The sequence below is a fragment of the Amia ocellicauda genome, chromosome 2 (genome assembly GCF_036373705.1).
Source record: "Amia ocellicauda isolate fAmiCal2 chromosome 2, fAmiCal2.hap1, whole genome shotgun sequence".
Lineage (NCBI taxonomy): Eukaryota > Metazoa > Chordata > Actinopteri > Amiiformes > Amiidae > Amia > Amia ocellicauda.
This window is the reverse complement of record NC_089851.1, coordinates 44,487,546-44,512,875: the sequence shown is the minus strand read 5'-3', so window position 1 is coordinate 44,512,875 and position 25,330 is coordinate 44,487,546. Positions and strand designations below refer to the sequence as shown.

The 25,330-nt window shown below is 39.0% G+C and overlaps 1 protein-coding gene across 1 annotated transcript; it reads left to right on the top strand.

Annotated features, from left to right (window-relative positions):
• Positions 1–267: 267 nt before the first annotated feature.
• Positions 268–22,014, top strand: c2h18orf63 (chromosome 2 C18orf63 homolog). Its single transcript, XM_066690082.1, has 14 exons — positions 268–407; positions 3,658–3,736; positions 5,167–5,223; positions 5,750–5,777; positions 8,751–8,792; positions 9,615–9,691; positions 12,830–12,939; positions 13,949–14,045; positions 14,141–14,226; positions 15,722–15,905; positions 17,149–17,778; positions 18,302–18,412; positions 20,387–20,470; positions 21,544–22,014. The coding sequence occupies exons 1-14, from the start codon at positions 274–276 to the stop codon at positions 21,664–21,666; spliced, it is 1,842 nt and encodes a 613-aa protein (XP_066546179.1). The 5' UTR covers positions 268–273; the 3' UTR covers positions 21,667–22,014.
• The last annotated feature ends 3,316 nt before the right edge of the window (positions 22,015–25,330 follow it).

Below are 25,330 nucleotides of genomic sequence, written 5' to 3'. Positions count from 1 at the left end.
TGGAATAGTCAGTCGGCAGTTCCACAGAAAAAAATGAAAAAAAGATGTTATTGGTGCGATTAACGTGACAAAGTCAAAAATAAGTTAGCTTGCAAAGTAATAAAATCTAAAGAATCTAAACCTAACTAGGGTCACTTAATGATGGTGTTTTAAGGGGATCATATAAAATGTATCAAAAATACAATCGAGTTGACTCTTATAAATCATTATTTGCTTTAATTAATATTTTTTGATGACAACCCAACGGGTCTGCTGTATTTCCCCAGAGTGACCATGAGCAGAAGCAACATGCAGTCCTTGTTCTTCATTGGCTTGCCTGACCTCCGAAAACTGTGCAGTGTAAACTTATCACTGCTCTCTGAGGCTGGCGATGGGGAGTCCAGGAACAAGCAGATTAAGATGTGCAGGTTATTATTGGGATTGCTAGGGTGACCATATGAGTTTGTGGCACTTGTCGGGAAGATGTCGACATGTAATCAGGCCTTATGCCACTGCTATATTGAGTAAAGTACAAATAAGAAACACATACATGCAGTACTGTGCATAGCTTTTAGGCAGGTGTGAAACAATGCCGTAAAGTAATAATGCTTTCAAAAATAGACATTAATAGATTATATTTATCAGTTAACTATGTGTAAAGTGAGTGAACAGAAGAAAAATGTACATCAAATAAATATTTGGTGTGACCACCCTTTGCCTTCAAAACAGCATCAATTCTTCTAGGTACACTTGCACACAGTTTTTGAAGGAACTCTACAGGTAGGTTGGCCCAAACATCTTGGAGAACTAACCACAGTTCTTCTGTGGAATTAGGCAGCCTCAGTTGCTCCTCTCTCTTCATGTAATCCCATACAGACTTAATTTTGAGATCAGGGCTCTGTGGGGGCCATACCATCACTTCCAGGACTCCTTGTTTTTCTTTACGCTGAAGATAGTTCATGACTGTCGCTGTATGTTTGGGGTCGTTGTCATGCGGCAGAATAAATATGGGGCCAATCAGATGCCTCCCTGATGGTATTGCATGATGGATAAGTATCTGCCTGTACTTCTCAGCATTGAGGAGACCATTAATTCAGACCAAATCCCCAACTCCCCCCAAATTCTGACTCATCATTCCAGAGCACCTGCTGCCATTTCTCTGCACCTCAGTTCCTATGTTTTCATGCATAGTTGAGTCACTTGGCCATGTTGCCACGTTGGAGGTATGGCTTTTTGGCCGCAAGTCTTCCATGAAGGCCACTTCTGACCAGACTTCTATGTACAGTAGATGGGTGTACTAGGGTCCCACTGTTTTCTGCCAATTCTGAGCTGATGGCACTGCTGGACATCTTACGATTGCGAAGGGAGTAAGCATGATGTGTCTTTCATCTGGTGCAGTAAGTTTCCTTGGCCAACCACTGCGTCTACGGTCCTCAACGTTGCCCGTTTCATTGTGCTTCTTCAGAAGTGCTTGGACAGCACATCTGGAAACCCCTGTCTGCCTTGAAATGTCTGCCTGGGAGAGACCTTGCTGATGCAGTATAACTACCTTGTGTCTTGTTGCTGTGCTGTCTTGCCATGGTGTATGACTTTTGACAGTAAACTGTCTTCAGCAACCTCACCTTGTTAGCTGAGTTTGGCTGTTCCTCACCCAGTTTTATTCCTCCTACACAGCTGTTTCTGTTTCAGTTAATTATTGTGTTTCAACCTACATATTGAATTGATGATCATTAGCACCTGTTTGGTATAATTGTTATCATACACCTGACTATATGCCTACAAAATCCCTGACTTTGTGCAAGTGTACCTAGAAGAATTTATGCTGTTTTGAAGGCAAAGGGTGGTCACACCAAATATGGATTTGATGTAGATTGTTCTTCTGTTCACTGATGTAGATTGTTCTTCTGTTTTGACGGCAAAAAGGGGACCTACATAATATTAGGCAGGTGGTCATAATGTTACGGCTGTTTGGTGTAAAATAATACTAAATTTGCTACTGAAGTTTATTATTTTAAACTTTTGTCAAACTATTTTTTTTTACTGCAAAAACAAATCTGGATAGTATAGGCCTAATTGGTTTGCACTTGTTATAGGGCTGGGCGATATGACTTAAAAATAATATCTCGATATTTTTAGAAGTTTGGGCGATACACGATATATATCTTTTTTTTTTTTTTTTTTTTTTTATCCAATCAAGCCACAAAATAAGACCAAAGACATTCAAACTACAAGTATTTCGTTAATCCTTCAATAAGCAAAACTAAGAAATACTACATGCAGGCTGTCATGATAAATATATGCAGAATGCAACACATTACAGGGCAAGTGTTATGTGATTACTATTACGTGTGTTATGTTATGGGATAAATATACGTGTGTGTGTGTGTGTGTATATATATATATATATATACATACATACATATATCAGTTTAAAAAATAGCTGGCGTTACAATAGTTTTAATAAATCTTAAAGGCGGGGTGCCTTTTCCCAAGGATTTTATATAGAACAATTATCCGGTCAAGGATGGACAGCAGCTCCCGTCTAAAAACAGTCCATATTCACCGATGTCTCAAAAATGATTTATTAGAGAAAAGTGAACATCATAATACTTACGCGTTTCGACTTATCTTCCTCACAGCACATCTATACATACACACAGTATGATTTACTGTCACATAACAACAATAACACACGTAATACTAATCACACAACACATGCGCTGTAAGGTGCAGATTCAGGTAGATTTAGCACAGCCGGGTATATAGTGGCGCATTTAACATCTGCTAGACAGAGACATTTCTTCTCTGACTGTTGCGTCTCGATTCTGCTTACAAGTACAGCATGTTGTTAATACAAAATAGTTATAATAATAATAATAATACAACTGTTGAACCACTTCACCATCATAATAAAAAGAAAATGATACTTTCTGCATGTGTTTACATTGCTTTCCAATGTATTAAAATGCAAACAAACGTTATTATTAATTTTATACAAATGATATCAGTCTAAATTAGCGGGGGTGGGGGGTGCCTGCAGATCGAGTTTAGCCCGGCGACGAGAGCGGGGCGCAACGTGTGCGCTTGCGCATTAAAGTATCTCTCGGTTGTGTTAGTTATTCCGTGTCCAGTTCTCTCTCGTCCATGTCTGTGTTTCTGATGCACATTTCTTACTGCATCCAGCACGTGTGGAAGAACCGGGAAGAACACAAAGCGTCCCAATGACGAAAAATACTGCCGTAAATATTGTATGTTGCGACACCACGATATAAACGATATAGCATAAAATGAAACGATAGACGTTTTTCTATCGTCGTACGATATATATATCGTCATATCGCACAGCCCTAACTTGTTACATTGCATCACCTATTGGGTGGACAATTTTACATTAAATAAAACAAGCAAACAAAAAACAAGATACAGCATCTAGGCACAATTTAAGCAGCCTTTTGACCCTAATGACCGCAGGGCTGAAACATGTCTGCTTTTATAAATCATTAAAGATTTTTAAGGACTTGGTTTACCATGTGCAGACCTCCTGGGAAATGGAAGCACCCATTCAGATTAGACAGAAGGGAAATTCTCTTATTGTTATTGTACTCGTTTTTAACAGCTTCCTTTGCTAGCATATCTAGGTTGATTAATCTTGCCCTTATTTTCTCTTCCCTTTTACAGAGAGCTAATATTCCTTTATCCAGACCTCCTTGCTTCTCCTGTATTTGGCATATTCAGTGAAATCACAGTGATAATGGCTGTAAGTGCAGTATGTTTTATTAATTTTATAAGTGCAACAGTATTTATATATATGTCAAATGTCTTTGTGTGTAATCCGTGTATGTGCACGTGTGTGTGTGTACAATAACAGCACTCCAGCTTATTTTTATGGCCCCTCCAGTGCTTGGCCTGATAAGTGGTACAGAAGTGAAGGTGATATAGCTGCTACAACGGTCAAGGACTTCCTTTTGCAGTTCAAACAGAGACGTCAGCATTGTCACAAAGCACATCTATAGCTTACCTGACCCTGTAAGATGCATGCAAAATTAATTAAGTTAATGTTAATTGGAGAAAAGGGAGGTTCACAGAAATTTTGTTTTATGTACTAGATTCAGCAAAAACAATGTGCTTGTAGCTCGCCAGGGTAAAATGATCTCCACATCTGTTCCCTTTAAGGCATTCTTAATGTCTGCAGAAACAACACAAGCATATTTACAGAGTAGGCTCATAGGAGAAGTAGTGTAACTGTTCAATTCCACCAAGACGGTAGTCCTACTTTCAGCAGAGACCGTCATCTGCGACTGTCTGTTCCTGACAGGGGCAACAGGAGATGCCGGCTGTGGGTTATGTAAAAATATATACATAATGCAGGAAACCAAAAGCCTCTGACATGCAGGAAATCAGTCAGCACTGTGGTCCTGTAGGTTCCCTGTGTCGGACAGTTTTCTTTCCAGGGCCAATGACCTGAAGGAAGAACAACTGATGGGGTTGAAATAAGAAGATTGTAGGTGTGATCAAGGTTAAAATTAAAACTTCAGTTGGAACCAAAGCCAGCACACCCAGGGAGCCCTCCAGGAGCAGTGCTGGGAATCATCGATTCACCTGTTAGAACCTTTCACCAATATTTTATCAGTTTACAAGTTAATCATTAACTGGTTTGCGCAAGTCCCTACAGATACCAGATCCCAAGACTATTTTCTAACTGGAGAACTCACATGTTTCTGGATTGTTTGGGTAATAATCTAACTCTTTCATGAACATTTTTAATAAAACTTAAATTACAAACAGTGATGTATTTAAAACAGTGGTGGTAAAGCTGCTGAGTCATGGGTCTTCTGTAGTTCTCATTAATTTCCCACCAACACCCAGCCTTGAGACAACCCAGCTGACCAGATAACGTTGACAGCAGAACCATGTGTCATTGTGGTAATGCTGCAATATTACACATTTATAATATTTCCCTTACATTCAAAAAGGAAATGACTGCATTAATTGTGAATCTGGGTGAAATGCATTAGCCCCACCTAAGGCACTCATTGCATTGATGATAAATTCTTTTGAACATATAATGATTTCTACTGCAAAATGTATACATGGTGTTGCCTCTCTCTCTAAGCTAACAACTGCTAAGTTATAATTATATTTAGTGTAAAGCATCACTAATGTCGATAACTGTGTTCCATGACATAGATTAACTTCTTCAAAACTGGGACCATTCAAGCCTTTGCTCAACGACATGGACTGCAGGTAAGCAAGTTGTTTTTATCGTTCATGAGCTGGTAGGTATTTTTTTAATGAAACGGTAAGCATAGAGAATATTGTTAATGCTCACTCATTTCTACAATATTTGGCTACAACAGACTCTATATACAGAGACAAAAATAATGCAATGGTACAAAGAAAACATTGTTGGCTGTTAGCTGAATTCAATATTGCACTGATCTAAATTGGTGGAAACTGAAATATGTAGATATGTATGTAATTGTGTAACCTCTACAGCAGTCAATATTCAAAAATTCTACTGAAATGTTCTTACTAACAGGAAACTAGCCAAAAAAATAAAATATGCTCCAAAGTTTTTGTTGTGATTTTATTTGATGTTTACTGAGCATGATGACACTTGGAGTGTATATCCCTCCCTCTCTTTTATACTCTGAATGTCTTGGACAGTGTTTTCAACTGTAAATTCACATTAGGAAGAAGAGACACAGAACAGCTGAATCAGCCTTTTCAACCATGCCCCTGACTGAGGCTTTCATTTCTCTCTTGACAGATGGGAGCTCCCAACATAGTGCGGCCTGGCCTTCTGCAGACCTGCCTGTCGTACTCCTTAACAGCTAAACTGGCTCCATACTGGAACAAGGCAGGGCAGCTCCTAATTGCAGGTAATGCCACAAGAGGGAGAGAAACCAACAAAGCTGTACATAGGGATACCCTGTGTATACAGTTGGCACTGAGCCTGTGCTGATTGAGAAAACAAACCCCATCCCCTAGTTAGTTCACTATCAGAAAAGACTTGCCAGTGATACTTTTCACCCTTGCACAACAGAAATTCAGATGATACTTGACATTCCTCTGCTGTATCTCTGTTTGAACAAGTAACGCTGGTCGGGAGTCAGCTGGAGTCATTTTGTGTTATTTGGATTTTATATATTCTCGTGTCCTTGGTTATATTATAAGTCAAAGGAGTGCCGAGCACGTACACAAGCCTTCAGTCCCCTAGACACGAGGCAGCGTGCCCTTTCCCCTTGAACTTTGGAGGAATGAGACACCAGCCAGATAACCAGGCTGCACAAACACTTTGCTGTGTATTTGTATTTAAGTGTCAATGCATATTCTTCCTCAAACGTAATATTTACAATTGGGACATATTTAAGAAATCCGCAAAGCAGGTATACTAGGTGTGGTTAAAACCATAAAAAACAGTTATTCCACATGATGAGGCATTGAAGAGTGTATTGTTCTATGAAAAAATCTTGGGAGTATGGTAGTACTTAACATAATGCTTCAGGGTGAACATATTGTCCAGTAAGTGAAGTGGGGGCACAGTGGGAAGATTATCCTTGTACTGTTGTGTGTAAAACCAGCCATCCTGCTGTTTAATTCACAAAGGACACTCAGACTTCCAGTAAAAATAGGCTGCCCCCTACACAACCCTTGCGTGAAAAAGTGGACCCCAGAGCACTGAGAGTGTAACCTCACAGACATGTTTTTCTCCTCAGCCTCAGTTACTCCTTGGTGAGAAGTACCTCTCCACTTTTACACGAGGTGAAGTGGAATTTGTTACTTTTTGATTTTCCATCACCAAATTTTCACTGGTTTAGCGTGGTCCGTCAAGACGCTGTAAAGGTATGACTGGAGCAGCCTGTGCTGAGCTGTTTTTGGAGTCTGTTGGCCTTGCACATCATGTGACTGAGGGACTGACTGAGCACCTGCCTGCTTATCTGTGCTTGTCGGAGCAAAACATCTGTAGATAACAGCAAAGGCACAACGATTATCAAAGCTGGTTTCACAGCCTACACAAAACTTATCCCCACTGAGACTGATATGTATATGTCACACCATCTGGACTAGATGTGCTGGATCAGAGAACCCCTGTGGCCCTGATAAAGTATACTTTAAAGTAGATTGTTACAATTAATGTCATTAATTATGGGAATTTGCAAAATAGATTGGCAATCAAGCATAGCTCTTCTCAACGTTCACACTCAAACCAACCAGAATGATTCAGTTGATTCTCTCTGGGATGGTAACATGTTTCCTGCTTCTTACTTTACTTCTCCTTGTTATAGTGATTAAAGCAGAGATAAAAGAGATTCGAGGATACACAGATTTCCGTGTTCTTAGAGCTCAGCTACAACAATTATGAGATTTGTGCAGATTCTGTGTCAACCTCACTGGTGGCAGATTACTGTCTGCGTATTATAATTCAACATTATTGAGCTGTCAGTAACTCTTTTGTAAAGCCTTCCTGGTCAAATGGGAAAAGTTTCATCAGCTAGGTAAAGCGATGGTTAAGTGTTAATTACGGCAATGGCAAAAATAATCGATATAAAGCACACCAGGAGGCTAAAGGAGATCAATAAAGATGTGAAAAATTAATTCCGATGGGATTGGATGGACCAAAATATATCTGTGTTAATAGACGATGATAGTGACTTGTTCGATTTTTTTTTTGTAGTCTGCAAAATTAAGACTTCTACATCAGAACGTTATCACTTTGTATATTTATTATAGGAACATTAAGTTAATAGCATATTAAAATAGTTTTGGGTAATCTTCCCTCATCCTGAATGTTTTCAGATTGTTTTCATTATGCCCACTTTTTTTAACTCACTCAGGGCCATTTGGCTGGAGTATACTGGGAACATTATGCCACAGCGCCATCTAGAGAGCAAAGCACTGTCTCGGTTTTAATTAAAAGTTTAATTAATGTTTTTGTTCTGTTTACTGTAAATCAACTCACTATTACAGAATATTCATCTCTAGCTTAAAAATGTATGTTGAGATATCTAATATATTTAACCTTAGACTTTATTTCAACAGCCTGGTCACATATATCACGTAACCTTATGCCAATATTACTCCATTGCCAATAAAAGGTGTGTGAGAGAGAGACAGAAACTGCTTTGATTTTGCAAGGAACAGCCAGGGAACAGGAAAAACCTTCCTTAATAAATTAACTTTACCTACTGTAACAAAACCAATCCTGGTGCAGGAGAAATAAAATGGTAGTTCTTTAAATGTGCCATCAGGGATTTGTAAACATCTACTCATGTGTGGGTGTGGCATTTTACATTTGTGGGGACACCTTGACTGGCAACCAAGCGAAAAATCGAAATGTCCACAACCCTCTGCTGTGACCACCTTGACAGAAAGGCACAGCCAGAAGCACAGAGATGGGGCTGATGATTAAGAACAAGGCTCTGAACAAATATAATGTAACTTACTGCAGCTAATGTACCTTCTGTTTCCCATGAATGTAAAACACTTAAAGACACCAACACAGCTACCAAACAATGATGTGTGGAATAAGTTCCATGTTTTGGGGGGAGTTAAATTACCCCTATCTACCCCAAGAGAGACTCTTTGCCTATAGACACCTTAGTTTCTTGGACAGAGAAAAGTCTCCTTATTGATTAAGAGGGCCCAAGTGTGAGGGCCTACACATGTAACAAAATAAACATGCAAAAAAGCTATTTAGACAGTTTTGCTCAGTGCTCAGTTAACAAAAGTAACTAAAACCTTTCTCAATGTCTTTCTTCTTTTTCTAGGAAAGGATTTTTTAACAGAAACTGGGAGGCTAAATGCTTTGGGTAGGATATGTGTCTTGTGTCGTGAATGAACACTTGTGGCTTTTAAGGCTGGTGGTGTCACTAGAATGAATTTGTGAAATAAATCTTCATTAGAAAAAGCCATCAATAGACTATCACTGTATCCTCCTACCAGGGAACAGAAAGAGATGTTTTATTATCTGAAAGGATTTAGTATTATTTAGTTGGAATATGGTAACACAGTTCCTATTTTGAATTGCAGTGTGCCTTGCCGAAGTTAAAATGCTAATTTCCCATTAATCCTTTGTGTACCTCTTTTTTAATTGGGTCATATAAAAGTTGTCATCTGATGTATTCTATGAGCAACGTTTCCCTTATATCATTCCCTACTGGCTGAAACACGAACCTGGAATAATTTTCCAGAAAGTTTTTTTGCTGGAATAGTCCGCAGTTTTTTTTTTTTTAATGGAAGAAGAGTTACAGTTTAACTGGCTCAATTATGGAGATTTCTTATTGAGTTGCACTATGCATTGATATGACATGGAGATATATGTAGAATAGATAGCAGGTAAATCTCCAACCATCTCAGAACTGGGAAGCCAGCTCAGTTATTCCCATTGCACTGTTGTTAATGTTTGCCAGGACTGTCAAACTGTCAAATCTTATTACATCAGAACTGTGACCCATCTGCTAATAGAAAACTACAGTCCTCAGGTTACTCAGTGCTGGATTTTTTTTTTCTTGACAGATGCTTCTTCCTTCTGCTCATAAATGTAACCGCTATGAAGCCTGGGCGTGTAGTTTGCTATGGGTCAATGTTTTGATTGAATCTACACTCATTAGCTTTCTGTGTCTTTTTTACAGTGATGGAACTAAATGCCACCGATACTCAGCTCTGTGTCAGTTTGGAAGCCAGCACAGTCCGACTTCCACCTGCAAAAGTGAGAATCTCTGTTTACAATTATATTTCACTTTTGTTGGGAATTTCATTTTTTTTATGCATCTTAGCAGGGCTAGTAGATGGCACAACATGTACTTTTTATTTTAGTTGTCTTTTTCAGGGGAAAGCTCAGGTTTGTAAAAGTCTGTATGGTCAATACAAAAACACAGAAAGGGACAGAACTCTATCTTAAAGAACTTTTATTCATGTGGGATATACAGAACATTAATGAATCAATGCCTGAAAAGAGAACGTAGAGTTCGTCTTAGAGTGCCTTGGAGTGCATAGTGTACTCTGTTTTGTGTTTTTTTTTATTTTATTATTATTGTTCAACTGACAAAGCCGTTTATATCTGTGGGTTTTGGTACAATGCAGTAAAAGGCACAATTGAAGTTGAGCAATTAGCTCCTCCTAATTAGTGGCCAGGACCTATTTGATTCACTGATGGAGCAGCATGAGAATCTGGATAAATTCCTCACTGTCATTGTATACTCAGACAGCCAATCAGACGCCTCGGATATTTTTCTCAGGCACACATAATTATGAGCTCAGGGGTGTCCGTTTTTTTTTTGTCTTGGGGGTTGGGGCTATTACAGGGTTCCCACAGTCATGGAAAAACCTGGAAAGTCAGGGAAAATGGTCAAAGATGTTTTGAACCTGGAAAAGTCAGGAAAACAAATTATTCATATTTCCAAAAAAACTAAAATCAAAACATGAATTCTAAGAAATGAAAGCATTAAATATGCGTGTCATCAATTAGTTAAATTTCTTGGAGATTATTTTTTTCTACAACATAATAATGCAGGAGTGCTTACCATATTTGTTTCTAACTATAAAATAATAATATCTCATAATGAGATGATGAGGGTCAAAATCCACTTTTCTGTGTTCATTTGACATGGAATAACCCACTTACTGTACTTTTAAAGTGGTTTCGTAGGGTGGAGAGATTTAGTATTGGCATCAGTTCAGTAACATGCACCTTACATAGAACTATTTATGTAGACCTTTAGCAATGGCAACAGTTAATATGCGTACAAATATGATGATTATGAATAATGACTGTTATTATGCACATTATTAATGCTATTTTTGAGCATTTACTGAATATGTCAAACAGGAAAATATCTTGCGATATAGAAAATGTTTAGCTTGAACTTGATTTATTTTTCCAGGAAAATAATGGAAATTATCCTGGAAAGTCATGGAAAATGGAACTCTGAATTATTCCCTTTACATGTGGTTTATTTTGGATATTAAATGGTGTAGTGGTTTCAGTAAATCCCAGGATACACTGATGAAGAAGTTTGTTATACAAGACATACATACAGGTTAACCCGGAGCTCTCCTCTCACATGAAGTGAGGAAAAGAACTAGAGATGTGAATTGGAAGAAGCCCCTTTGTATCTTTGACAGACAATAGGTTATAGCAAATCCAGCTTAATCCAGCTGTATGAGTTCAATTTACCCCATGCATACTGATACAGTTGTTGATCAGGTATTAAAAAGACAATAGCTGTAGGCCTATATATTCAACAAAGAGTGAGCCTTAAGGCAGAGGCAGAGAGACTTGGAGACAATTGTTTTTTATACAATCCAAGAAACAATTAACCTTGAGGGGGAGGCAGGGTGAAATTACTTTGGTAGATTTCTGTAGCATTCTTGCATGAAAACTAATAATTAAAGTAGTTCCCACGAAGGGGTTAATACAAACAATTGATTGCTGCATAGACAAAACTGAAACAATACTATAACAACATGAAACAATTAATAATATAGAAATAATATACAGAACATAATAAAAGTAAATTTTCCCACTACAGTGGCCTGTGTATTTTTTAAATTGTTTTCAGTTATACTTTTTATGTATTTTTGTGGAATGAATATGAGCCTCTGGTGGTTTTTGTAATTCTAATTTGCATCCACCCCAATAACTCAACATGGCCTTTTTAAACAATGCTTACTCCATGGAAAGGGGGACTGGGAAAATCAAAATGGATTGTATCTGGATAGCTGGGCTTTGAGAGCAGTTCTGCCCAGGCTATAGGACCATGGTTTTCTAACTTTTTCTGGCGACCCACTTCATGATTCTCCAACGTGAACCAATAATAAATAGCTGATTATAATCTAATTGTACATTCAATCAAACCACTAGGTTAAAACCTAAAAGGCAGTGTCATAAGAAAATATTTTACGTATTCTGTATTTCAGTGTTTCACACTGCTAGTGTGGATGGGTTTACAGTAACAAGGGTGGAGGTAGGACATGCAGTTATATATTATTTCACTTACCCAGAGAACATAAGTTGGGGAGTCTTTGTGAATCCAATTTTGGCGACCTACATTTATAATTCTGTGACTCACTGGAGGGTCGAGACCCCTATTTTGAAAACCACTGCTATAGGAAGTATTCTGGGTCTTTTTCCCAACATACACCACTCAGGAGTCCCATCACACCTCTCCTTAAAGATGACGGTCAAAATGCAATAGAGTTGAAGCTGTTGTCCGTCGTCCTTTGGGTGCTCTTGCTGGAGAATCTCTACCACCCCCCACCCCCTAGCTCTCACACATACTCACATATGCCCACTTTCTCATGTCTTTGTGAATGTATACTTAATTACTTAAGTTTGTTTTAATGTTTTCTTAATATTCGGTGTATGATTTTAGAAATGATGCCCAAATAAATGCATTGAGTTTTAAGCATGGTGCTTCTTGATGAAGTGGTCACTCACTTCTGTTTGCATCTTTGGTCTGTGGAGGGGTCCTCCTGAGTATCCTGTTGCCAGTACCTGGAGACCTGTTCCTATGTAGTTTGAAACCCTATCATTATAGGAGCATTCCAAGCAAACACACTATATTTTTCTTGTGTTTTAACCTCAGTTAAGGAGTGGAACATACAAATGAAATGCCTGTATGTATTGTATAACATGAAGTTAACAATGACAAACTGTAATCATGTTTATTCTGTTGTGCCAGTTGAATGATTTAATGGAAACTTGCAGCTGTAAACGCAAATACTTATTTGAATTGGCTCACCCAAGAAAAAAAAGCAATTTCCAAGATTCCATTATTTAGAAGCTAAATAAACATTCTGCTGCTCTCTTATTGAAATGTTTTAGTTTTTTCTTATTAATCCACAGCTTGAAGACTTTGATATTTCTCCAAACATTGTGAAGAACTTCTACAACAACCGAGATGCTGTAATTCAGAAGCACTCCATGCCTAGCAATTGGTGTTACATATTACCCAGGTGTGCAGTTCATCTCGCTATGCACAGGAACGCTTCCCTCAGTTGTGCCTCAGCCCCCATCTCTGGGAAACTGCAATCCTTTTCCTTTGCACTTTCTGATTTGCACTGATCTACTCCTTGCTATGATGCTTCCCACCACCTCTATTCTTTACTCTTGCACTCTCGCCTCCCTGTACCTGTGCTACTGGTAACCATGCCTGCTCCAAACCAGTTCACACTGTATACATGTTAATGTTTCCATTAGGACTTGTGCTGCATATTGAATGTTTTTGCAATTACTGTAAGCCACTCTGGGTAAAGGTGTGTGTTAAGGAATAAATATTAATAATTAATAATTGTTATTATTATTCATGTGGAAGAATTAGTAATACTAAGAGACCTGATTTGAGGAATTTAAGTGTGAGTGTTTTTTTTTTTTATTTCTAATCTAAACAAAGTTATGTTGACACAAAACAACATAAAATTCTCTTTATGGGAGTACTTCCTTCATCTGACCTGTACAACTTTTTTCAGCTTAGGCATGGCCACAACATAGCCGTTTGGATGCTGTGAACTTTTCTTTCTGTTTATGCGATTCAGGGCTAGGCCAACCATGGTCCTGGAGGGCTCCAACCTTACTGGGGTTTTGTAGATCTCTCAGCCAGCAATCGCTAAACACTTGGAACACATGGGAATCACTGAATCAATTTATTTATTAAGGGACTTGGGGTAATCAAAAACAGAAGACCTTGTGGCACTCCCAGACCAGAGTTGCCTATCCCTTCTAAAAACACTCTTTCTTAAATATGAGATTATATACATATACATCCTGGGACACCGATCATCAGCCTTTCACACCATCCTCTATGTGTCTCTGGCAGCGTTGCCCCCATCAATGGCACATACTCCATCTTGGACTAACACTATTGCCGTTTCTCTGGGCTTCCTTCCACGGTGTGTTTGATTGGTTTTAGAAAGTGGACAGATGTTCCTCATAAGGACAGTAAGGCGTCTTGTTCTTGTTCCACAGTATGAAGATGGGACAGATTATCAGCATCAGTCACCAGCCATCTGCAGAATGCCCATTCCAGTCGTACACAGAAATGCAGAAACACTGGAACAGCCTGGTAGGACACAAACGACTAAATGTTGTCTTTGTATAATCTGCCGATTTTGTATAATCTCCATAAGAAATCTTTCTGTGCTGTTTGCGTATTTGCAGTACGGCTACAGGCTTCCTGTGAAGAGCGAGGCAGATGCTCTGTATTGCAGCGTATACTTTAAACCAGTGGGAGAGCGTCTTTTCACGTATCCTTTTATATGCCAGATGACATGTCTGTGCTACTGTAGTCTTTACAGATACCCCCAAAAAAGCCAGTTCTTTTCATTCTTGACTGTGGAAGAGGGCAGAAACGTAAATGGTACCCAATCACAGGACCAGGGGTATGTTTAAAGGCTCATGATTCTCTGCAGTATAGACCTCTTTAAGTGTAATGAACAATAAACGAATATGCTTGGGACTTACATATACTGTGTGTGTATATAGATCTATTGCATCTGTTTTGGAGTTATTACTAGTAATAAGAGTGCTATAACGGAAGAGTTACACAGAGTGACAGTATATTCTTGCTTAAAAGGAATAAACACTATGTAACACTTCTTATGTTAAAACAAATACAAGTGAATTGCATTCTTGCCATCACTTTCTCTTGATGATCAGAACCTGAACAGAAAATTCCTTCCCAGACATCACTTTGCTAATACACTGCAATAATATTTTCACTATAAGTAAATATTGTTCCTTGCAAAGTTTATAGATCCTGTTTAATAGCATAGAATATTTGTTTCTGTTTATTTGAACTGGGAACTGCTGAAGAAAACCTTTCCCTCTGGTTTTCTTTTTAAGGCTTGATTTACATCTTGTTGTTGGCAAAAAAATAAATTAAAAAAGTGGCCTCATTACATCAGATGAAAAAATCAAAGTGCAAAGCTGTAACAACACCTAGTGGCCAGGGAGAGAGAATACCCACTGATTATGACCTCTGTAAACCTGCAGTGTTGGGTTTCTTCCCTTCCTCTGCTCCTGGGCTAGTGTTGACCCCCAAGGTGATCTCCGTTTCATAATGCAGCTTTATTGTTCACATATGTGCAGAAAAATGTATTTCCTGATCTAGTAGGAGTAATGAGTCTTGGTACAGGGGTTAAGTTACAGATTAATGGGGATATGTTGAAAGACAAGTTTTTTTTTGTTTCGGTCCTCAGGGAAATTACTGAATACTGCTCAGAGATGTTGTTAGATGCATGAATGAAGTCTTCTGTGTCGCAGTGGCTCTCAGTCCTGGTCCCGGAGCCCCACTGCCCTGCTGGTTCTTGTTCCAACCATGCTGCCAATTTCTGTATTGATCCATAAATTAATTTTGAAAAATGTGCCTAATTGGAGTGCTGCTGTGACTATACTTAAAGAGATGGGAAGCTTTCAAGTCACTCATAAGACCTTCAGACACTTTGTAAGCATTTATGGCTCATAGAAGTGACACGCACAATCATACACCCAGTGACCGGAGGGGATAGAATCACATTAGGCACCTGAATTCTCTGATGTCTTGTATGCTAACCATTTTGAAAGGTCAAATTTAGCAAGTTGGTTAGTTCAATTAAGGTGTCAATTGGGAAGCAAGTGCATGGCTGGAATGCAAACCAGCGAGGCAGTGCCTCCTCAGGGCTGGGGGCTGGGCAACCACTCATGGGCATCTTCCAGCACTTCAGTGTTTTTTTAATATTTTATTCTTAACCTCCCATTCAGCTATCCTCTGTGCTGCATCAGAAGCCAGCCAGCGCAGCTGTTTCCCAGGGTTAACTTAGAGAGCGTGCTCAGTGCCTTTCTTTCAGACCTGAAGAGCAGACTGCGGAGTGTCTGTGGTTTCCCTGTAAAAATGACTAGCAAGCCCTGCTACTCCACAAGCAGCCTTCACAAACTGAATGGAAAGGTAAGAACATAAGAAAGTTTACAAACAAGAGGAGGCCATTCAATGCAGCTGACTGTATATAATTGTGACATTTTGCTTTTATAGTTGACTTATTTGTTGGCATGCAAGTCTTACCCTGTATCGGGATCATGTGCCAATGGAAATGCAGGCCTTTGTTTTAATACTCCGCAGTGCAGACTGAGAAGCCCACTATGAATCTTTAAAATATGAGATTATATACACCTTTTCTGTAATAGCACTAGTCACAAAAAACATCAACTTGCATGTTATTTAGTATTAAAGAAAAACAGTAAAGATGACATTACCCCACTTTATGGAGTCATTCAAATGGAAAGTGCATGCATTATTTTTCTAGGGGAGGATATGTAAACCTGCAAACTGTAGCTTTGGAAACGGCTGTTGTCTTTGGGTGAACTTTTGTCATGATTTGTAATACATCAAGTTGAGATTCTCAGCCCAGACTTTGGATGTTGATTACATCCATTCTATGAGATCACTTCCTTAGGTTGCCGCTCTGTGGAAATCTTTGCTGCCAAAATGAATTTGTCTTGTCTTTGAATTGGATAATAATGCTTTTTCCATCCGCTGAGTAATCTTCCAGGACTTTCTGAAATTGATTCTGTAGACAGTAGTTTGCTGATCTGAATAGTTTCCCTTTGTTTTATAAAACATGGCTGAGGAGGATAGACACACAGTGGGGACTTCATTTGATGACGTAATCCTGAGAACTCCCATTGTGTCATATATAATTCAGTAAGGATATGGATACTTCACACCTTTTTTTAACATTTTTTAAAAACCATTTCAACAAAAAACACAAAAGTAGATTTCTCACAGTCCAGAATACAGTCAAACTTGTCTCCTTATTTCTCTGCTTCTTGCAGATTGCAGGGTTTTGTAGAGACAGGTTGTGTGTCTCCTTCTCTCTCCCACTCCCACACACAGCGACCAATGGAGTGGCAAAATTAATCACTGAGTATCATTGTTTTACAGATAGTGTTGTCTAGGTCAGGGGGAAGCAATTCAAGGGGTTTCTGGTTTTTACTACACCTGGGGTCTAAATTACTTAATTGAATTCATAATAAGGGGAGGAAGTCAAAGCAGCCTGTTTGGTTCCATCTCTTAATCAGTTGCTGATTGAAAGGGGCCCAAAATACCCATGAAGGACCTAGCCCTGGAGTGCTGGAATCGCCCACCTTGGGCCTGCACCATTTGTTTAGGAAGTTATGTTTCTCTGTGACAGGAACTAAGTTCCAGACCAGTAAATCTGACGACCAAAGCTGTCTGCCGAGCTGTTTTAACCCAGCTTCCTGCGAACACCCCCAAAAGCGATTCCATGGGTGCTGTGCAGGAGAGGCTGCGCCAACAGGAGGGGGAATGCAGGCGCACCCAGTGCACTGTGGGGTCTGCTGAGGAACAGCCCCAGCGACTGGCACGGGCCCCACAGTCTGCAGGTGTCGGTCCTCCTGCTGCTTCCTTCCCACGGCAACCCAGTGTCCCTGAAGGCCCGCGGGACAGAAGCAGGGGATGGATAATCCCAATCTTTAAGAACAAGTCTTTGCAGCGGCACATCAACGTCACCAAGATCTTGGCAGACAGAAAGCAGCAAGCACCTACCCCAGCTAAGGCCGCTGCCTTGCAGAGGCCTGTAGTCTCAAGAGTGGGGACCACCAGGCCTGTTTTCCTACACCTACCTGCTGCTACACAGCGCTCAGGGCCACCTGTCTCTCCTTCTGCACGCACTGGCACTCTAAGCAGCCAGATTACCCAGAAGACCCCTTTCTGTAGGAAGAATCCTGCAGGGCTACATCCAGACTTTGGTGTGGGTGCCCAAGTCCCCTTGGGAGCTCCTCTGATTCCAAGCAAAGCGAGAGTGAGTAGAAGTGCAACTTGGAGCCTTCATTTGTGCAGAGACAACCTCAGTGTAAACAAGCTCCCAGCCCCAAGGGTGTAGCAGTCAGTCGCAAACCCTTCAGAATGGTTTAGACACATTCCAGCAGTGACTCACAAACAGTATTTCAAGCAGAATGTTACAGAATAAGAATATATGCTTTGTGCTTTATGGCCTTTTGGGAAATTAAAAAATAAAATAAATAGTAATTGCTAAGTAAAATGCATGAAAATTGCATACGCTTGAAATTGTAAGCAATTTCTGTAATATTAATAACCTGTCGATTGTGAGAAACACGTCACCTTTATGTCACAAGCAGTATATTCCGTGTGAAAATGAAATAGTTTTATTCAACATTTCCTTTCTCTACTGAACCTAAACCACTAAAAGTGAAAATAGACTGCAATTGCTTGAGCCCCTAACCACAGATGGGCAGACTCTTGCTATTTCAATTCTGTGCTTCTAATTCCTCATTAACCATTCATTTTCTGTCTCTGCGTCTAAGGCAGGAGCCATGCTTACGAACAAAAGTCTGCACCATCACCAAGCTAGCCCCACAGCCCTCCTCTGCACAGGGTTACCAAAGAAACACCCGGAGAGTAAAATAAATCCTCAGGTAATTAACCTCAGCTTGTCTTGATGCACAGGACTCCTTTGATTTTGCAAGACATTTATTAATTCTTGATCAATGAGAAATGGTTACATAGAGTATTTTTACAACACTGCAAACACCTGGAAGTACATAATTTTAAATGGAAACAAATTCACTATGTAATAACGAGGTGCAACAGGTAGAACCTTTCCCACTCCTCTTCCTTATACTCCATGGAAGGGTGTTGTACTGTGCATTGTACAGCTGAAATACTTATTGACCTAAGCAGGCAATTTCACTCTGTTCCATTGCCCCAAACCCTGAGTGTGGTTTCCCACTTGTCAATTGCTGATAGCGAAGTGTTTTGTTACTATGTGCTAGCAAATAATTCCAGCAATATTCTGATTCCCACTAATTTCGTGGCAATTCAGAACCTTTTATTGGGAAGTTTGTTCACAGATAATTGGCTTTAATTTAAGTGAAAACAGACATGTGGGACTTTAAAGGCAATGATTAACTACAGTATTAAGTAACTGCATAACAATTTGGTTTTATTTATTTATATGAACAAAGTTACTTTGAAAGAAAATGTTGTCATGCATGGATATATTCACACACTCAAATACAGTTTTGCTTTATACACGTGTAAATTGCAGCTTTGTAATGGAAATCTGTAATGTCAAAAGGCGAAAACTGTATATGATGTAAAGAGACGCTTCTGTGTTAAAGCCGTGTGTCTGAGCTCCGTGATGTTTTTGTGGTTCAACTATAATATAAATATATACACTCACCTAAAGGATTATTAGGGACACCATACTAATACTGTGTTTGACCCCCTTTCGCCTTCAGAACTGCCTTAATTCTACGTGGCATTGATTCAACAAGGTGCTGAAAGCATTCTTTAGAAATGTTGGCCCATATTGATAGGATAGCATCTTGCAGTTGATGGAGATTTGTGGGATGCACATCCAGGGCACGAAGCTCCCGTTCCACCACATCCCAAAGATGCTCTATTGGGTTGAGATCTGGTGACTGTGGGGATTTGAAATGATTCGACCTTTGTGACATGGTGCATTATCCTGCTGGAAGTAGCCATCAGAGGATGGGTACATGGTGGTCATAAAGGGATGGACATGGTCAGAAACAATGCTCAGGTAGGCCGTGGCATTTAAACGATGCCCAATTGGCACTAAGGGGCCTAAAGTGTGCCAAGAAAACATCCCCCACACCATTACACCACCACCACCAGCCTGCACAGTGGTAACAAGGCATGATGGATCCATGTTCTCATTCTGTTTACGCCAAATTCTGACTCTACCATCTGAATGTCTCAACAGAAATCGAGACTCATCAGACCAGGCAACATTTTTCCAGTCTTCAACTGTCCAATTTTGGTGAGCTTGTGCAAATTGTAGCCTCTTTTTCCTATTTGTAGTGGAGATGAGTGGTACCCGGTGGGGTCTCCTGCTGTTGTAGCCCATTCGCCTCAAGGTTGTACGTGTTGTGGATTCACAAATGCTTTGCTGCATACCTTGGTTGTAACGAGTGGTTATTTCAGTCAAAGTTGCTCTTCTATCAGCTTGAATCAGTCGGCCCATTCTCCTCTGACCTCTAGCATCAACAAGGCATTTTCGCCCACAGGACTGCCGCATACTGGATGTTTTTCCCTTTTCACACCATTCTTTGTAAACCCTAGAAATGGTTGTGCGTGAAAATCCCAGTAACTGAGCAGATTGTGAAATACTCAGACCGGCCCGTCTGGCACCAACAACCATGCCACGCTCAAAATTGCTTAAATCACCTTTCTTTCCCATTCAGACATTCAGTTTGGAGTTCAGGAGATTGTCTTGACCAGGACCACACCCCTAAATGCATTGAATCAACTGCCATGTGATTGGTTGGTTAGATAATTGCATTAATGAGAAATTGAACAGGTGTTCCTAATAATCCTTTAGGTGAGTGAGTATATATATATATATATTTAACTCTCTATAACAGGAAGATGGGTTGGAGTCAAAGACAAAGAGATCAAGGCCTAATGTTCAGGACGTGGATGTTGAAGAGTATGCAAGAAATAATCAGGTACAAACAGGACCCTCCCTCCGGACTCCTCTGTTTTCCCCAGACTAATCGAGCCATTCATGATATTTCCTATTCTGTGTTTCAGGCGTAGAGCTCCCATAGGGCAAAGCTGGCTATGTCTCTAGGAAGACTTTACAAAGAAAACGTTTGTCTGTAATTGCAGTTAGAAAACAAATCACAGTATGCACTTCTTAGGCTTATCTTATACTGCCAAGTAAATTTATTTATGGAGCCCTTGTGTTCTACTAAACTAACTCCCCGTTTATTCCAGGAATGAAACTGACAAACAAGCTCAAACAAAATGTACAAGTAGTATTTTTTTTGTGTGTGAGTGTGTGTGAGTGTGTATGTGCATGTGTATTGGGGGGTGAGTGAGTGTGTGTGTTTAATTTCAGCACAGGAATCCCTGCTGACACCAAAGGTTTTAGCCTGGCACATGAATTAATTTATGGTGTTTATAGCATTTTCATTTATTTTCTGTTTTTGTGGGTGTGTTGCTCAAAAGTTGTAGCCCAGACAGAGGAGTCCAGTATTTTCAATAGAACCACTACCAAGTGCTGCTCTAGTTTGCATTCAGTGGGCGGGGTCAACATTTGGATTTAATGCGTCTCTTACTTTGCAAAACAGCCACTCCATCTGGAGCTATGATGTTTGTTGAAATTAAACATCTGGTTGATGGGAAAACCCACAGCTTTCTAAAAACACTAACCAGAAAACCTATAATCCTAGATAATCCAACATAAATGGCATCCTTTTTGCTCTTACAGTTACGGTTTCTGTCAGTTTTTACCAACCCTTTAAAGCTCAAGACACACCACTGAATTTAAAACTTCTGCTTTGTGCAGCAGCCCTTCCTGCCCACCCACCTGCCCACTTTACTTTCAGTATGAAAATTTCACTTATATTGATGCTCAGGTAGACACGCATTAGTTCTTCATTAATGAGACATGTTTATTCCTTCATCTGTTCTGCCCTGACAGTGGGCTCCACATGAGACTCTGTTCAGGCCAATCCCTTTTGCTATTCTTCAAAACATACTGGGTCTGAATGAGAAACTCTTCCTCTGTCTGCAGCTCTTCAAGATCAACTCCGCCACTCTCCAGGCCTGGCTGAAGATGCATGGCATTTCGGTTAAGTCCAAGGACAAGAAAGAGGATCTGGTTTCCAAGGTCATGACGTGTGTCGGTGAACCATGATGCTGTTGTTGCAAGAGTCTGGAGGACAGGTGCACATCTGCTTGGAATGTAAAATCCATGTGTTGCTTTACTAATTCAATTCCTTTATGTTTGTAATTGTATTCATGTTTGATTTGGGTGTTTTATGTCACTTCATGGGGGGGGGAGAAAATAACACCAGTTGATTAGTAAAGCAGAGTTTGAAATAATAGATATTTAAGAAATGTTCATGTTTTGTATCCCTTGTAGTAATCACTGTTTATTCTGTTCAAAATGTTTAGAATTGATTGTTTGGTATTCAGCCTCAGCCACTTGTCTAGGTGCATGTAATTGGTGGGGAAAACATGAGGAAATGTTCCTTACGTTAATAAATAGTTTTCCTATCATCTTTGAAATGGAGATTTTGTAGGGGTGGGTTAAGGTGTCTAAGGTGTCTGAATGGTGTCTGAAGTGGGTATGTGTGTACTTTAATGTGTTATGCACAGATTGAGAATGTGTAATTCACTTAAATTGTGTAGTGCATAATATTCAGAGTACAGTTTCCCCACTCTTCTTTAATTACAGACAGGAGTATGGCCTCCTAATAGCCCCAGAGATCACAAGACCTAATAGAAACTCCTGAGTCCCTTGAAACAAGTCCAGAGGTTAGACGGGTCTGGGTGAGAAGCAACTTCAGGAAGTTTTAGGAAAAGCAACAAAGAAAAAGTACAAATATATAATTTTTTTACCTAGCCCGTATGTAAATGATGTAAAATCCAGACTGAGATATATTACAGGTCTAGGGCAAGCAAAGGTAAAACAGTTTTCAGAAAAGCCAGTATTCAAGCCTCCTGTATTTTAATGCACTGGTATTGATACTGGTGTGTTTTATTTAAATGGCGGCCGAGACGAATCAGGCCCTGTGCTGTAAAATGTTGTAGATCACAGCAGGTGCTCCGTTATCCGCTTGCACAGGTTGGGTTAGCACAGAATTTTACTAATTCCTAATGAATCAAGTGCATGGAAAAATACTTACCACAGACTGAGCAGTGCACATGGATACTCATTGTTTTGCAGTCTGTTAAAAGTGAGTGATACTCTTCTGGAGTACAGCAGTCCTGAGGCCTGCTGGTGGCAGTAGTGAGCCTTGTAATGTGAAGCGTCGGCCTCTCTATTATGTGTGTAAAGCCACTGTCTGTTTGGTGTCTTTAAAGCTAAGTGCTCATCTCTTGATGATTGTCTCCATCTCCATCACTGTAGCGGACTGCGCGAGTACCTCAGGGAGCAGCTGGAAGCAGAAAGCAGAAAAATACAAGTGGAAGTGACACTGTTGCCTACGACACTTTTTTTAAAATCTCATATGACACTTCTTGCTCATATATAACATTTTTTTGGTCACATATCATATTTTGTATGATGCTTTTCTCCCCCGTAAGACTTTTTGATCACATATTGCATGTTTTGTACCATACTTTTTCTGTGTGTTCCTTATTAAAGGGTAGCTTAGTAAGTCTTGGGGGTTATTTCCACTGTAAAATCAGTTCAGCTGTTTAAGCTATTATCTTAACAGTTTGGATTTATAGTACTGTAGTGTTATATAAAACAGTGTAGTGCATCAGTGTTGTGCAGTGTAGTGTTGTACTTTTGTATAATACAGTGTACTGTAATTACTGTAATGTAGTGCAGTGTTTAATACAGTGTAGTGTAGTATACTGTAGTGTAGTGCAGTGTTGTATAATACAGATAGTGTAGTATACTGCAGTACACATAGTATTGTTATATACTGCTATATTATCACTACTTATGACATACATGTACTTCTACTTACATAAGATCATTGACACTAACACACTTTTTGTCAAAACTTGTTACTCTCACATACTACTTCTAACTTATTCTACTACTAGTACTAACCTACACACCATCACTAATGGTGCAAACTGCCATACAAAATGATACAAATTCACTAATAACGTAGTAAAGTACTAAAAGCTTCTGACTTAGATTATACTGATTAGACTAACCTACAAACTGTCATTAATCCCAACCTGCACACTACCATCAAAATATGACTTGTTCAATATTAAATAATTACAAATATAAGTACAAGAGCTTGCAGACAAAGTTTCTTTGGAAACTTTCAAAATGCAATTATTACTGTTTGTTTTACTTTAATGTACAGAAAGTTAGATATGTATTGAGATATTTCAAGTGTTCCATTGCATGGATTTATAGTTTAAACAAAATGTTTAATTGTTATTTTGGAAGAGAAATGATTTGGTTTTATATGAATGAAAGGTTGACAATCAATGCTTAAATTGAATATAATCCTTGCATTTGGGGTTCAAGATGAGGTTGGCCTTCTTTTCTTAACATTCTTGTTGAAAAACACTCAGCACATTAAAGCTTAATCTAAAGCAGACTTTAAATTTGTTGATTTTGAAAGGAAACTGGCATTCATCAAAATGAAATCTGTTATGCAGAACCTGGGGTAACTTTATGAGTAGTCCACAAATGAGAAGACATCAATCACAGGTATTTCTGAAGGACACCACTTGGAAATGTCAGGCATGCAGAAAATAAGAGATCAATGTGCTCTTATCAGAATCCCAGGGATGATTTAAGTTTTGTCAAAATGGCAAGGTAGTCTGTACTGCAGCCTCTAAGTTCCAAGATGAAATAAACTGTTTGTTTCCCCAGTTGTGCCCCTGGAATTGACCCAGTCGCAAATTTTTCTTTCTGGGACAGCTGTGTATAGTTATAGTTGAAAATCATATATATATATAGATTCATTCAGATGAAGAAATATTGAATTAAGTATAATATACCTACTAATGTAGCCCATGTGCAACTTTTTTGTAAGGTATGGGATTTGGAGGAAATATTTCAGTTAAAAATACAGTTTGAGTTGGGGTTTTTTGTCTGTTTTTTCCCTTGCTGTTTTAGCCATGATATCCTTAGTAGTGATCTATCATTACATTAGTGCAATCTGTCATGGTGTTTTTGAGACTTTGCTATGATTGTCATGCTCCTTCATCACAGGAATCATGGTGCTTTTGGACACTTTATCACTGTGATTTATGAGTCAAATAAATCACGATAAATATTTCATCATGTTTTCAACATCGTTATTAATCACAATGAATAATGTTATGGAGAGATGAAAGTTTGAGAAACCATGCAATATTATGTGAAAACTGAATGTGACATCATAGGAAAAAAATACAAAGATATTTTATCCCAAATAGGGTATTATTAAAAAAATATGCTTGGAATGTTTTTTTTTTTTTTTTTTTCTAAATTAAAAAAATATTTATCTCAAATAGATTTAAATTAAGGCTTAAAAGTTTCCTATATAGTGGTTTCAGAAATTCTCAGCATAAACCAATGAAGAAGTAACAAGTTTATTAAAAAAAGTTAACCCAGAGCCCTCTGGAACTAAGGATTTTGAGTTGGAAAAGCCTTTTTATATCTTCAGACAGATGATAGGTTCCAGTCTTATATATTAGAAGTGACTACAAGTTGTTAAAATACAGTCACATTTATCACATGCATACTAATTAACTTTGGCCTGAGTTGGTTACTGTTGTTGTGTTTGATGTGTTGATTGGTGCTGGTCAGAAATCTTCAGACAGCAGATGTTATCAAATACATTGTTTTAAGTCCTCAACCAAATACCTGTGCCCCAAAACAAACACACGGTTAC

Excerpts from the sequence above, each read along its gene's own strand:
- c2h18orf63 (XM_066690082.1), top strand. The coding sequence starts at position 274 with ATGAGCAGAAGCAACATGCAGTCCTTGTTCTTCATTGGCTTGCCTGAC. Across the intron at positions 5,778-8,750 it reads TCCCAACATAGTGCGGCCTG|GAAAGGATTTTTTAACAGAA; the intron begins GCCTTCTGCAGA and ends TTCTTTTTCTAG. Across the intron at positions 18,413-20,386 it reads AGAGTAAAATAAATCCTCAG|GAAGATGGGTTGGAGTCAAA; the intron begins GTAATTAACCTC and ends TCTCTATAACAG.